Here is a 15,257-nt window from a genome sequence, read left to right on the forward strand (position 1 = left end):
CATTTCTATGTTTATTAATAATCATAAAACTATTTTCCTATTACTCACCTAATTATCACGACAATACTGATGGATCAGGACAATAAAACTGGTCAATGATGATTGGATTTTCAGTACCAATCAGAGTTATGTTCTGTTATGTGATTTTCTTTGCATATCCGACCCTCTCTACACAATATATGTATATATATATATATATAGGAAAATTTTATAATGCGAATGGTCCGCATACGGATCTATAGTATTAATGATAATTTTTGAAAAAACAGTTGTCAATATTACAGATATACGTCTATACATGCGAATTGTCCGTACCTTAAATTACATATATACTATATATATATATAGTCAATGTTCTAAAATGCCCACTTAGGCAGAGAAAACGCCTCGTTCTTAGAGCAAAGCTTTTTAATGCACGTTCAATTTTTATTTTTATTTTTATTTTTGGTCTTTGTTATTACTTTTTTTTTTTTTTTAGAGATATCTATTTTTATTTTTATCTTTGAAAAACTAATTGTTTTCTACAAACTTCTTTAAATTATAGTAGCATTTTGTTGTACTTTTATTAATTTTTTTTATTTAAAATTGTTTGTATTTTGCACTTAAATTATATAGAATTACACTTTACACCACCTAATATTTTGCTCCAGAAATGGAAAAGGATGCATCGGTTAAAAAAAAAAAAAAAGTGAGACTTAAAGCACAAAAATGCTAAAAAAAGATTTAAAATGCAAAATATCAAAGCATGTATAAATTACAATACATTGGTATCAATATTGCTTATAAAAGTGAAAATAAAATAAAATAAATCCTTCTCTTGACGTGTAAAAGATATTAACCGGTGCTAGCTGAGAAAATTTTTAGACTTTCAGTTCAAAAGGAACTTAACCGAGCTAAACTTGAGCTGTATGAGACCTAACCAAGCCAAACTTTAAGCAAGGAATTTCAAATTTTAGCAAGCTTGCTTGAAGCAAGCTTTTTATTATTCCAAAGCCATGCGAGCATAATTGCTCATTTAGGCCCCTAGCAACTCTTCCTTCAAAAACCAGGATGTTTTGATATGGAAAATACAAGTAATATTTCGGATGAAAAAAAAAAAATTCTGATAAAAAGCAGGGAATTTCAAATTTTAGCAAGCTTGCTTGCAAGCTTTTTATCATTCCAAAGCTATGCGAGCATAATTGCTCATTTAGGCCCCTAGCAACTCTTCCTTCAAAAACCAGGAAGGTTTTGATATGAAAAATACAAGTAATAATTGTGATAAAAAGAAATATCAGAGTGGTATAGAACCGATACTAGCTCAGAACTTCTAGCATACCCAATTAAGGATATTCAGAACATAGCTGCTCGATGTTATTCTGCTGATAGAACTCGTATAAATAGCTGAAAAGAAAAAATGAAAGCCAAAAATAGTTACAAACTGATACTGCATTCTACATTTTGGTTGGGAAGTTTAAATACTCTGTTTATAATAATATCCTACATTACGAAACACTGCTAATAACTAAAACTTGCTGCCACCAAGATCAAATGCCCATTGCAAAGCTTTGAATTAGCCATTAGCTTCCTCGTTGATGAAACAAATGCAAATTCCAATGCTGTGAATTAGACATAAGCTTCCTCGTTGATGAAATGGCACATCAAGCTTGCACTGAAAAACACAAGACAAAGAAAAGTTTTAAATGTAATCCACAATAAGAAAGCAATCAAGGTTAAAAGTCCCAGAAAACTACAAAATGAAAACGAGGTCCACAAAAAATAAATAAATAAATGAAAAAGCATATCCTAAATGCATTATCAGTCATGTATTACTGCTTCCTACATGTTTCAAATTTAGAGCTTTAAAGAGAATTATTGATTTATAGTCAGAACAGGAACAGTTGTAAATTGTTCATTGCATTCTACTTATGCGATGGTTTGATATGTTTTAGCAAGGTTCTTGAACCAGCCTCCACTAAAATTCTTAACCAGTCAGAATACCAGAAACAAACACAACCATATGAACATTTTGCATAACACCATAAATTCTTACTATATGTTGAAGTATCAATTTGATCTGGAAGCGCCTTTATATCCACCTCAAACCTTGACTGAACCTGAAGCCACCAGGAAAATTTGAGATTGATAAGAGTATTATTAGAAAAGAAAAGGAATCATCATGAACCTGTTAAAACATAACCAGATACCTGATTAAGAACTTCAGAGTCAGATGCTGATGACACAAATGTAATTGCAAGTCCCTTGGTCCCAAACCTGCCAGCTCTGCCCACCTGCAAAGAATGGATAGATAACACATCTGAGATAAAAAGGGGGAAAAGATGATAAAAAATAAAAATAAAAAAGGACGGTTCGAAAAGATTGAAAGAACAAATATGAACTACTTTCTGAATTAAATGCAAGTAAACAAATCATCAAAGAAATGAAAAATTAAATATATACCCTGTGCAGGTAGGTATCGGCAGAATCGGGCATGTCATAGTTAATAACAATGTTAACACGTTCAATGTCAATGCCCCTTCCAACTAAATCTGTTGCTACAAGAATTCTTGAATGCCCCTCCTTGAAGCCCTTATAACGTTTCAACCTGAAAAAAGAGAACCCAATTAGTCTCCACACAGAGAATGGAAAGGAAAAATACAACCGATGGGATCAAAAAGATATCAATCTGAAATTACGAGCCACTCAACACATTGTGGAAACTAATAGCTGATGAGACCTTGTATATTTTAAAGATTAAAAGAACAAACAGTTCAACTGAATTCCAGAGTGCCATATTATACATACCTCTCTTCCTGTGACATTCCAGAATGGATACATATAGAGGGGAAGTTGCTATCAGCAAGTAGTTTGTTCAACTCAGCAGCTCTGCTAACACTTTTCACAAAGATAACAACTTGGTTGAAATCCAACGCATCAAGAAGATCAGTCAATTTGCGGTTTTTCTCTCCTTCACTTAATTTAATGTAGTGCTGTACAGGGATAGAGAGAGAGAGAGAGTGAGCAAAGACATAATCTACCAAATCCCAAACCAAAATGTTCAACAGTAATGTATCAAATGTACCTGTACAAGACCATGAAGAGTCAACTTGGCCTCATCATCTACGTAAATTTTCATAGGCTGAAAAGAAGAAATAACATGCCGAAATATATCAAAACACCATTTAAAAAGAGAAATCAATACTAAACCAACACTCAAAAAAAACATACACACATGCACGCACCGTAAGCTCAGTTGCGCAAGATTAAGATAATAAATCCTTATAATTAAAGTCTAGCACTTAGGAATATTAGAATTTTAATAGTAAACATCACACTTCATGCGAGTATCAACCATAAGACTCACCCCAAACCCTTAATTAATATCCTCATTTATACATTTGCTAACATCCTATATTTAACACAGGTCAACCATGAGACCCACCCAAAATCCTACATTTATTTATCATCCTCATTTATTGCTAACATCCAGACTTTAACACAAGGATCCAAGGATCCCCATAGAGACAAGTTCCAGGTCCAAATCACTGCCACTTCCAAGAGGTTTTGAAAACAAAACCATAAATTATTATATAAATAAATGAAAGGTGGTTGATAAAAATTAAACAAAGCAATCAAATTTGTAAGAACAATCTGATTTGGACATTTATATTTAGGATTGAATGGATATTACATCCTGCATAAATTTCTTGCAAACAGGGCGGATCTCTTTGCTGAGTGTTGCTGAAAACATCATCACTTGCTTATCATGAGGAGTCATCTTGAAAATCTCTTGGACATCTCTCCTCATATCTATAAAATACAGATGTAAAGGGAAAGTAAATAGAATAACCCAAAAGAAAGTTGACATGGTTAATGAACAAGTATTAATGTGCTAAAATTATGTTTAAAAACTGAAACGACAGACTAAAAAAAGTATGAAAAAGATGAGAAAAAATACCCAGTGATTCAAGCATTTTGTCGCATTCATCAAGAATAAAATGTCTCACATTCTTTAATCCAAGTTCTTTATCTCTTGCAAGAGCCAACACTCTCCCAGGAGTCCCAACAACAATATGTGGACATTCATTTTTCAGCAAATCCTTGTGAACCTTGATGTTGACACCACCATAGAATACTGCAACCTTCAGGTCGGGCAAATAAGTGCGAAATCTCTCAAATTCATGACAAATCTGTAGAATTAGTAAAAGAAGAATTACTTCAAAGAACTCAAATCCCATATACAAATCACAAGACTTTGCATGAACATTACAAATCACTTTGCATCTACAATAATGTCAAAGCAACAAGCCATACCTGGTAAGCCAACTCTCTTGTGTGGCAAAGAACTAAAGCAGCAACCTGACCAGCAATTGGTTCTATCTGCTGAAGAGTTGACAGAACAAAGACAGCAGTTTTCCCCATCCCAGATTTAGCTTGACATATGACATCCATTCCTAAAATAGCTTGAGGGATGCACTCGTGTTGCACTGATGAAGAAGCAAACAAAACCGTAGCGGACGAAACCTCAGTAAGTATAAATGAGCTTCAGCTCCTTTTAATGGAAAGGTTAACCAAACCAGTATTGTTGCCGAAACCATGAATATGGAAGTAGTGATTACCTGAAAAAGTTATGAAACAGAAAAAATTCAGAAGCATAAAACAGAACCAATAAGCTTTACAGAAAAGATGCAAGTAGTAACTGCAACAAGCACAAATGTTCATTTAAAGGGTCACCATCTAGCCCGAATCAAAATTGAGCAAATACACATCTACAAAGGGGAAAAGTCAGCACTATGATTCTGATTCAAAATTTCAGGCCAGAACTCCAAGAAGCTAACAGGAAAGACTAGAATCCACGTATAGTTCAGAGAGTGTATCCAAGTTGCTCGTTTCAAATATTATGAAGGACTATGATTCGCTAATTAAGTCAACGAAACCGACAATCAGGAATAAAGATGCAAAAGGCATAAATTTGTTAACAATATATGCATGTCAAACTAACAACAAATTTATGTTCATAATTAAAGGCAGTAAAACAAAGAAAAGCAACTAAAACTTTGCCTTCTGAAGGATGTTCAAATCCCGAGTCTACAATGGCTCGAAGAAGCTCCGGTTTCAAAAGGAAGTCTCTGAATCCCGAACTGTGTATGCCAACATAGCCCCTAAACCACAAAAGAATAAGTTTTACACAAACAGATTAGATTATATTCAATTCCTAGAATAACCAAATCGTCAAAACACCTTTGAAATTAATAAAATTACATACAACTATCATTTCATAATCTTTTTTTTTTTTTGAATAAATTAAATTTATAACCAAAAACTCATTTTTATCGAACAGGGAACATTCGAAAACAAATCATCGCCTCCTATATTTCTCAGACAACGAAAAGGGCTAACTTGGGCAGACGAAAAGGGCGAGAAAAGCTTACTTTTTTACGGATTCGCCAGAAGGCTTGGCGGAGAGAGAGTTGGGGGCATTTTGGTCTTCCTCCTCGTAGTCAACGAGCTCTTCTTCATATGCATCGTTGTCCCTGACTTCACCCATTCTATTTACAGAAACCAAAGCATTGAAACCGAAGCTCCGTTAGCGTTTGTTTTCGACAAGTATCATTCAGAACCTGGTTCTCGTATTAAAGTAAAACAAAAGCAAACTTCAAAGGATGGTTTCGTCTTCGTAGCAAACCTTTGACGTCGACAAGCGTTGTATAGAGATAGAGAAACTGGATTCTGCGACTGAGAGAGAGCGAGTTGTCTGTGTAAAATTGAAAAAAAAAAAACAAAAACGAAAAAATAAAAAAAAAATAAAAAAAAAAAATTGGGAGAAGAAGGGGTCGGGGATGGGTATATAAAAAAACCCTGGATCTGGGAACCGTGAAGGGACAAGAACGGAAGAGAAATTAGGTTTAGAAAAGAACGGGCAATAGATAGCTAAGAATTGGGGGTATTGAATTTGACGAAACCAACCTCTTAACTTGACCGTTACGCAGTTTTGTTTTTACGGGAAATGGAGGGTATTAATGGAAAAACACACATTCCAAAAGAGCGTTTGCTTTTTGAACTTGCCACCTGATAGAGCTCTCTTTAACACCAAAATTTCTAGCCGTTGCTTTGTGCAAGCATTATATTTTTAAGCAGGCAGGGGCATTATTCTTTTGCCCCTAAGCTGTAACTTTCAAAATCTAAACTATTACAATGCTCCTACAAAAAATAAAAAATAAAAAAGCATATATAAGGACAACCCAAATCCTAATCTGAATGTAGTAGAAACCGACGTACACGAAGTTTCGAGCTGCCACAATCAAAGTTGTAACGCAGCCATTAATTTTTATTTTTTATTTCTTTTCTGTTTATAGAGAAACTAAATTTACATAAAAAGATCCATCATGTTGAATACCATGGGTTTAAAAATATAAGTCATGAGCATGAGGCACATGTGCTTCTAAAATAAAAGCCATAGGAGTTTATAACTTTATATAAACAAGCACTATGCATGTTTTAAGTAGACTATTACTTGAGGCTTGGGCAATTAATAAATTGGAGAGGGAAAAGTATGGGACAGCTTGTGGATTATCGTGCTCCTGTTGTCTATATTTCATAAATGCTAATAATACTATAACTTTTCCTATACACAGAGTGCAGAAAAGAAGGCTCATCTCTGCTTGCTCTGTTGCTTATAGCATTTAACAATTACAAAATCATACCAATAAAGATGATGGAATGGATCAACCAATCAAAAAAGTCTGCTAGTTATAATAAACGTTTCCAATCTGCTACAAAACACAAAAGCCTTATCCTCAACATGTAAATTGACCAATTCAAAAGGAATTATTAATTAAAGGGAAATCAGGAAAATTTTCACTTGAAATAGAAAACTCCCCAAATGTCTCACATGATTTCACAGGAACAAAGTTACACAAAAAGATCCTGCATATTATATTTGGTCATCAACTACACTGCAGTAGATGATGGACTGGATAAAGCAGAAGCACCGCCATTACAGTAATTGAAGCCAAACCAAACATCACCGGGAATAAAAGTGTTGTAATAGAATGAAACAGATTTGGTATTGTAGCCATAGACTTGGACTGTATCTGGCTTCCAACCATCGTATCCACTCCTGTAGAGATACAGATAGCAGATCTGATATGTGCATGGTCCGTATATCTCAAATGTATCCCTTGAGCACCTCTCGAAGGTCCTTGAAGATGGATCGTCCAGCCTCGGTGCATAAACCTGGTCATCATCCAGCCAAAGGTCCAAAGCCAATTTAGTTTCTTTATATTCAATTTTGAATTTATCAATATAACAATAAATTACCCAATACCCAGTATTTGTTTATTTACCTGATTTCCATACGCATCACCGAAAGAAAGACTGATTTGATCTCGAGTATATCGTGGTGAAGAGCAGCTTGTAGTTATTGATACCGTGTAAGAACAGCTTCTTTGATTGTTATTCTACAAAACAAAGAAATAATGGCCAAAAAAAAAACACACACACACACACATATATAATATTTAGATAGAATCGGAACAGGAAAAGATGAATCTTATATTCAATATTTTTTTTAACCAAAACTAATTATGATAATTCTGAAATCGGACTCAAAAAATTTCAATCAAAGTCAACCATATATTTACTGATTTAACTGGGTACTTTTGTTTTGTATCCTAAAGCTTCTTTTCCCAGTTTAAAATTTTTTCTTTACCCATAAAAGATCTCCCCTTTTCAGCAAACTTTTTTACCTTTCTTGAGCAAACATTCCCAGTTCAAAAGAAAACTTCCTCTCTCTCTCTCTCTCTCTCTCTCTCTCTCTCTCTCTCTCTCTCTCTCTAAGATGAAGAAATTGATCATACCTGGGCATCCTCCCGGAGCTTGAAGGATTTCAGAGGTCGGGGCTGTGGAATGCCGGATTGGGCTTGTGAGAATGTGAAGAACAAAGCAAAATGGAGCAGAAAAACGAGTGCCTTCATTGTCCTCTCCATAACCTTCGCTGTCTAGTGTCCGAGCGGAGAAAAGATCTGATTCTGAATGAGTAATAAATTCGAATACAAATGGCATATGCCCTATTTTATATGAACATGAGAGGGTATATCAGTCCTTTAAAAGTTTTCGTATGAGATTAGATATACAGTATACTAGATGGTATTTTTGTTATTATGATTATTAACTACACCTACTCGGTTTTCTGAGAAAAACCAAAAACAGAACAAAACTACACGTCTACACCTACCCCGTATTTTTATTTTTCATACTTCTTTTTTTCCATTTTTGAATGAAATATAGAAACAATAATAACAGAGTCGATCCAAAGCATTCTGTTCAATAGTTACAACATGGACAAAGACGTATCTAAACGATTCATCTATTATATGGTCTTCTTCTCTTTCTAAATGGTTCTCACTTCTCAGTGTTTTTCCTCACAAATTAATCCTTTAAATACACTATTTTATAATATGTTGGACCCTAATTGAAACAATTTTTTTTTTTAAAGGACACTTGTTGATTTAAATGTCCAATCCAATCATAAAAGCTATTTACGTTTTTTTCCTTTTTTTGAAAAAAAAAAATTTCTTTAAAGCTAATGTTCCTAAGAAATATATATAAAATAAAATAAATAATTATATATAGATTTCTTTTATAGCTAGATCGTCTGCATATAAACGCATGTGGCAAAAAAAAAAAAAAATTGATAAATTTTAAAAAAACCATTTATCATTTGCATGTGGCAAAAAAAAGATGATAAATTTTAAAAAAATCATCTATCATTTGCATGTGGCAAAAAAAATGAAATTTTTAAAAAATCATCATTTTCTCACAAATAGAAAAAAAAAAAAGATTTTTAAACAAAATCATCGTATTTTTTCTTATTCTGTATACAACCATAGAATTATCTATTTTATATATATATATATATATATGTATATAAAATAACCCATTAAATTGCTTTCAGCCTTATCACATGGATCACATTTTTTCTGTGTGCTGTCAGTGACATACAAAATTGAGACCACCCAAAAGTTCTCAGGCGACGTGTCTGGTCAGACAGTTTGACGCGCAATAAGAGATAGTAATGACTCCTAATTAACATACTTCCAAAACAGCACGGTATTTGATTCTCATCTACTGCATATCAAAGGAGGCAGTCATGTCCCAACCTTCTCCACATATTTCCGCCTTAATTTACCTCAGATTCTCCCACTACAAAGTGTTCCATACACATTACCATTAGCTTTCTCCCTTACCTCAGATCCCCCATTAACTCTTTACCTTATTCCACGAATCGAGAAACAAAAGAAAAAAGGAAATTATATTAATCTCCTTCCCCATATATATAATATATATATATAAGGCATAATAGACGTGTTTAGTCTATCAGTAAACTATTGAATCATCTAAAATTCTATCAAATATTAAGCATTCTAGTGCATTTTATTTGATAACTTATAAATTTGTACAAAAGGCATATACTTCAAAATTTAAAACTTTTTTATATACCAAGAGTATGGAAGTTGTCTTTTCAAAGCTCCACAAATCAGCCCAGCCTCAGAAGAATACCCCAGACAGACCATCAATTGTAATAGATCCTAATCACTAGCATATGAAACACGGCTAGAGCAAGTCACTACAGAACTTTTGCCTAAGCTTTCAAACTTAAAAGGATCAAAATTCTCTTTTCCATGGATTCCATAACAGAAATGTGGAAACCATCAAAAATCATATAAGAAACTGTCTCCTGACATACAATCAAAAATCAGAAATCCAACCATTTATTGTAGTAGACACAGGTGGTTGGAGATATAATGCCATCAGGTGTACAGAGATTTATCCTTGGACAAACTCCACATGGAATGGAAGCCATAGCCCCTGCCTTAGGTTCCCCTCTAACACCCTTATTTGTGCATATGTAGCAAACTTTCCCTACTGGAATAGAATCAAACTCTCCCATCCCATTGCTCTTGACATCCATCACCACATTGTCCAAAACCAAAGCCCTTAAAATCTCCTCGATTTGCTGTGTTGAGAACTCAACCTTGAAAATTCCAGTCCTCCTTATTACATCCAATATTCCCTCCACGGTAGCTACCCTTTGCTTATATATGATCTTCGCGCATTGGTCTTTCAGCAAGTCAATAAATTCAGTATCAAGGCTCCCTTCAACATACCAAGCTCCACCACTGATTTCTTTTGATGGCTCAAACTCAGCAGCCATGTAATGTTTTCTCCCCTTGTTTTGGATATTTACAACCTCTTTTATCAGCTTTTTGGCTTGAAGGGATTTGAGAGACTTGTTAACCACATTGTCTGGCAAATTTGTTTCCCGCTTCATGTCTCGTGTCCAGATTCCCATGTCTTGTTTACTTCGGATCACATCATAAAGGATGCGCTCTTGTTCTGTCAGGGACTCCGATGGCGAATTAGAGTCTGGCCGCTTACGTTTAAGTGCCAAAGGCCCCTGCAATCGGCTCATTCCTATATAGGAAAGAGTAAAATGGAAATAGAAAATTATAAACAATTACACTAAAAAGCCTACCATTTTAGCCAGATTTTGTAAACGCATTGAGATAATATATCAATCATTTCAAGAGAATGGCAGAGAAATAATGTAAAATCAAATTTCTGGGCACAATGCTCTGTTCGATGGCAGAGCAACAACAAGAAAAATATTAAAACGCCAACAGTATTTATTATATTATCTTTCTGATTCAATTTGTAGCACAAAACCAAAATTTTCACTCAATTGAAGACGCATCAGAAGTCTCAATTCATGGAAGAAATGATATCTCATAAGTCATTGCACTCCATATTCATACATTTTTAACAATATTTTTTTTTTTTTTTTTTTTTTGGGGGGGGGGCAATCAATGAACACAAGAGCAACTGCTTTACTGTAAGCTGCATCATTAAGTGAGTGAAAAATATAAGTGTCCAAACACTTGTTGCCGCTATGCATCAGATCATTAGATGGTAAGAAGGCTGTACAAACGGAATCAGTCCTAAGCTCAAATCCTAAATTTCGTCAATCCTCATAAACCTCCAAAAATTTATTCCTAAAACAGCATCAATAATCTAATTACATGTACAGTTTTCACCTATTTCCCTCAGCATCCAGACAAATTCCTATGCCCAAAAGTTAAAAAAAAAAAAAAGGATCAAAACTAAAACTAAAACATTGATAATTGAACACTTCGCTTAAGCGAAACATAATTTAATGATGAGAACCGAATGCTCAAGTCTCAATTTGCATTTTTATAAATTCTTGCTTCTTCCATTAACAAAAAAGCAAGACCTTTTAGGGACAAAATGAACCCAATTTTCAAGTGCGACGAACAAAGCCCACACGGACTGATTTGTTGGTGAAAGAAATTCAAATGTAAATAAAAGAATCGAATAACGATGTGGGAAAGAAGCTTACTTGGTAGGGTAAGAGCGAAACTCTGAAGAGAACCAGGGCTTCATAAACCCTAAATCTCCCCTGTTCTTAATCACTGGTTCACTGAGTCGGAGTTGCAATTCGAACAAGGCGTTACTCGTTCTCGTTTTCTTTTGACTAAAATTTGTTGGGCCCCTTATTACCCAAAAAGAAATTGTTAGGCCCAGTATTAGAAATATGGGAAGCCTTTTTTTTTTTTCTTTTTCTTTTTATGGGGTGGGCACATAAATGCTAGTTATTAGTGTCAAACTTGACCTTTTTACGTCATTTTCAATAAATCATATCGTCACTTCGATAAGATTCTTCTTAATTTAAGAATCCATTCATTCCATACAAAATTTTTAGTTAAAAAAATATTTTTTTTTTACTAATTATAAATTTTAAGACTGTCACATGTTTATTTAGAACAGCATTTGTAGGGAAAATATTATTTTTTGTACTTACATTTCAATATCTACTTGGTTAATGTGAGCGTTGTACATATTAAGATGATAAAATGATGGACCAGATTCACATTTTGGCGCAAAATTTATTACATCTTTCTTCTTGGCAAGCTTAGTTTGTAAATTCAATTTCCATGGAGAATTTACAATGGGGCATGTTCCTTTTTTTTTGGGTAGTTTTTACAGCATTGCCGCACTGCCTCTCGAACCTGGGCAGGGATGGAACAGAAACATGGCCTTAACCAGCTCGGCTGCAACCTGGACCGCACGATGGGGCATGTCCCCTATAAGCTAAAAAATTGTAAATTGTAATTTTCTTTCCTTTTATTTTTTTCATTTTCTTTTCTTGGTAGTTTGGATAGGGGATTTTGAACTCTTCTACTTGAAACAGTATATTTACTTCAAAACATAAGGAATGCTCCCTTAAATTTGTAAAAACGTGACGAATTCTTTCATTCAATACTCAGTACTCGTACAATACCAATCAGAGTCCCTGAAAGTTGAAAGTCAAAAAAATAAAATAAAATAGACAACATTGCATTACATTCAAATTTCAAGACCAGAAGACCTCTACCCCCCATACGCAGATTTAATCGAGAAGCTATTGATTCAGAACTCCGTTGGAGGTTTTAACCGTATGAGTCTTTTGATTCTATCTTTCTCTGTATTTTCCAGATACCCCTTCATAGTACAGAAATTAAATATGTCAAAAACAGCAAAATATCAACGTTATAATGCATAATAGCAGGCAGCATAGAGCCACGAAAATAATTCAAAGTCAATTACTGGAGATGAAGTATGGTTTGCTTGTCATTCCATTTGCAGGAAATTAAAATATGTTTAATTATTGATTCTGGTCTTCTACTTGAGAAATGATTAGTAAGCAATCACCAAAATATTGACGGTATCACCCACAATCCTCAAGGCCAGTTACTAATTAATTGTTTTGATTTTAGATATGCCATGGTGCAGGATGAAGAAACCACCAAATACCTCAAGCTTTTGGTTCACTTATTTGTTTAGTTTGGCTCAAGTTCAAATTTCATAATTAGTCATCTCACCTTCCAAACGATTTCATCCAAACACAAGCAAATTCTCCCATACTTGTCCAGAAAAAGGCGTTCAGTTGGAGGCTTTCCACAAACATCCTTCACAGCCGAGGTAATTACAAAGATCACTTCTGACACTACAGGGAAACAATCCACAATACATTATCAAGAATACAAGATCAGTAATGGTATGAAGCATAAAATGGGACAACAACTTTCCCACCAAATCTAAAGTCCTTCCCTTTAGCCAATTACAGCAGGCACCATATTTGTATATTACAGCCTAAAATAGCATACAACCATAAAATAGAGAAAAGAGAAGGCACCATTTTCATTTTTTATTTCAGTCAGTAAAATAACTTATTTCATTATGTGGCACACCCTGCAGTTAAAGGTTACAAGCTTGCATTCCCACCAATAACTTAGAACATGAAATTGCTTGTAAAAGCATTTGTATATCTTTATATGCAGGGAGAGCATCTCACAGTAGTTAGAGAGACATAGAAGCTGTATCGTCAGTGTGCATCCATTCAATATGAATGTCGGTACAGTTTTTTACAGTAAACAGTGAAAACATTTTCTTCCTATCCTATAAAATAGTTTGACCTACCCAGACCATATGCCTTCGAAAATAACTAACCAAACAAAAAGTAATAACAATAACTTACAGGCAAGTTCATCGTATTCATCCTTTCCCACAACATAGATGGCAACATCACCAAGCACTGTGTAAACTATATAAACTGACCTGATAAAGAGAGCACAAATTAGTTTGGGTACTTCCTATTGATTATAATAGAAATGATGCTGTCACAATGAAGGTGATAATAACAAGGCTGGACTTCTCCAGAAATGGCAGTAAGAAGTAAAAACCTTAGCCTAAATTAGCATTAGCATAACACCATTTGGTACAAAAGAAGTTCAACAATTAAGAATATTATTAATAAGATTAACCTGATATTATAGGAACATTCTAACTTATGAGCTATTATATCCGGGGGGGCACCTAAATTGTCTACAACTAACATGCTTTCAAAGCCTGCATATTTGTTAGACAGATTCAGTTGTGGTATCAAGATCATCATCTGTTCATGTCCTAGTTAATTTATCTAACAGCCTAAGTTACATTGGGTGGTCTTAACTCTCTAGTTTGCACAGTTCAATCAGGAATTTCCATGTCTATCTCTAAATGTCCCACTCATAGAACTGGAACAGTATGACTTTAAAGCCCCTCGGAAAGTTGCTTTGATAGAAGCAAATCCCATGATGCACTTAAGACGGCTGATAAAACTAAACTTATTTGTATACACAAATTGTATATTACATCACATCTACATGGAAAGTAAGACGAGTATACATACTTGTGGCAAGCAACAAGAAGCTCTTCATTTTTTACACCTTTAAGATTATCTGCCCCCAATTTGATTAGGAATGATCGCCAGTGCAGCCGCTCCTCAGCAGGGACACCATGAAATCTGCAAAAGGAAGCTTCGCTCATTTCTTAACTATGCCATTAATCATGTAGAGATATATCAAAACTCAATGGAAGCAGCTCAACAAATAGTTTCATTTTGCATATCTATACATGCAAATGTAACTCACAAAAACTATTCTTTTTCTCTTTTAAAGAATTACTAGAAAACTATGTTTAACTAAGACCCATTTTACAGAAAACTTTAACACTCAAATTTTAAAAAATATACAATTGAGAGTTCATTTTCCATTCATTTACATTCTCATAAAAATTCTTATCCAGTTAATTCTTCAGGTGATTAAGCTTTATATACAAAATACCAAAAAAGTAGATCTAGTTTCATTAACATAGAATTGCCGAATCACAACTTTTATGAATAAATATTTATAAAACAGATCCGACCCAGAATTTTTCGAAAGGAAATCAATAAAACACGCAAATAAGAATTCGTATAAGAGCAAGCCTCCAACCAAATAAGGAACAAGAAGAAGATTCAAAAACAGGAAAAACATAATGTTAGAGCAATTCAAAGCATGAAACGGACGGTGGAGATCTAAGCATACCTTTCGATCAGGATGTTGCCCTCAGCGTTGGCAAACAGCACTGCCAGTATCATAGCTTCAGCTCTTCCTTCCCTCTTCCTTTCCCTCGATCGGAAGCTCTTCTTTGGGTTTTTTTTTTTTTTTTTTTTTTTTGGATTATACTTTTCGCGGACGAGAAATTTTGGACTCTCTTCGTTGGTATGTGTACGACTCTGCGTTCGAGCAATTCTCGAGGTAGAAGTCATGAAATTACCTAAATGCCCTCACTTTTTTCCCCCCCTCCCCCCAGACACTTCAGCTATCTGTTCACAAAACATAAGTTGGAATTTACAA

At 34.3% G+C, this 15,257-nt stretch overlaps 4 protein-coding genes across 4 annotated transcripts; all 4 read right to left on the reverse strand.

Annotated features, from left to right (window-relative positions):
• Positions 1-1,255: 1,255 nt before the first annotated feature.
• Positions 1,256-5,877, reverse strand: LOC107408801 (DEAD-box ATP-dependent RNA helicase 15). Its single transcript, XM_048480543.2, has 12 exons — positions 5,666-5,877; positions 5,412-5,528; positions 5,041-5,141; positions 4,294-4,466; positions 3,938-4,169; positions 3,671-3,789; positions 3,062-3,118; positions 2,785-2,969; positions 2,440-2,584; positions 2,187-2,270; positions 2,033-2,096; positions 1,256-1,651 (listed from the first exon to the last, which is right to left on the reverse strand). Exons 2-12 carry the CDS (start codon positions 5,525-5,527, stop codon positions 1,641-1,643), a joined length of 1,287 nt encoding a protein of 428 aa, XP_048336500.2. The 5' UTR covers position 5,528; positions 5,666-5,877; the 3' UTR covers positions 1,256-1,640.
• An 823-nt stretch (positions 5,878-6,700) lies between these two features.
• LOC125424116 (embryo-specific protein ATS3A) lies at positions 6,701-8,109 on the reverse strand. Its single transcript, XM_048480546.2, has 3 exons — positions 7,839-8,109; positions 7,326-7,439; positions 6,701-7,215 (listed from the first exon to the last, which is right to left on the reverse strand). Exons 1-3 carry the CDS (start codon positions 7,965-7,967, stop codon positions 6,931-6,933), a joined length of 528 nt encoding a protein of 175 aa, XP_048336503.2. The 5' UTR covers positions 7,968-8,109; the 3' UTR covers positions 6,701-6,930.
• A 1,274-nt stretch (positions 8,110-9,383) lies between these two features.
• LOC107409954 (uncharacterized) lies at positions 9,384-11,558 on the reverse strand. The gene is made up of 2 exons (XM_048467245.2): positions 11,399-11,558; positions 9,384-10,455 (listed from the first exon to the last, which is right to left on the reverse strand). Exon 2 carries the CDS (start codon positions 10,451-10,453, stop codon positions 9,737-9,739), a length of 717 nt encoding a protein of 238 aa, XP_048323202.1. The 5' UTR covers positions 10,454-10,455; positions 11,399-11,558; the 3' UTR covers positions 9,384-9,736.
• A 729-nt stretch (positions 11,559-12,287) lies between these two features.
• Positions 12,288-15,110, reverse strand: LOC125420612 (uncharacterized). The gene is made up of 5 exons (XM_048467246.2): positions 14,946-15,110; positions 14,270-14,383; positions 13,577-13,656; positions 12,921-13,045; positions 12,288-12,540 (listed from the first exon to the last, which is right to left on the reverse strand). Exons 1-5 carry the CDS (start codon positions 14,996-14,998, stop codon positions 12,469-12,471), a joined length of 444 nt encoding a protein of 147 aa, XP_048323203.1. The 5' UTR covers positions 14,999-15,110; the 3' UTR covers positions 12,288-12,468.
• Positions 15,111-15,257: the final 147 nt, after the last annotated feature.

Source organism: Ziziphus jujuba, chromosome 1 (assembly GCF_031755915.1).
Source record: "Ziziphus jujuba cultivar Dongzao chromosome 1, ASM3175591v1".
In the NCBI taxonomy this organism is placed as follows: Eukaryota; Viridiplantae; Streptophyta; class Magnoliopsida; order Rosales; family Rhamnaceae; genus Ziziphus; species Ziziphus jujuba.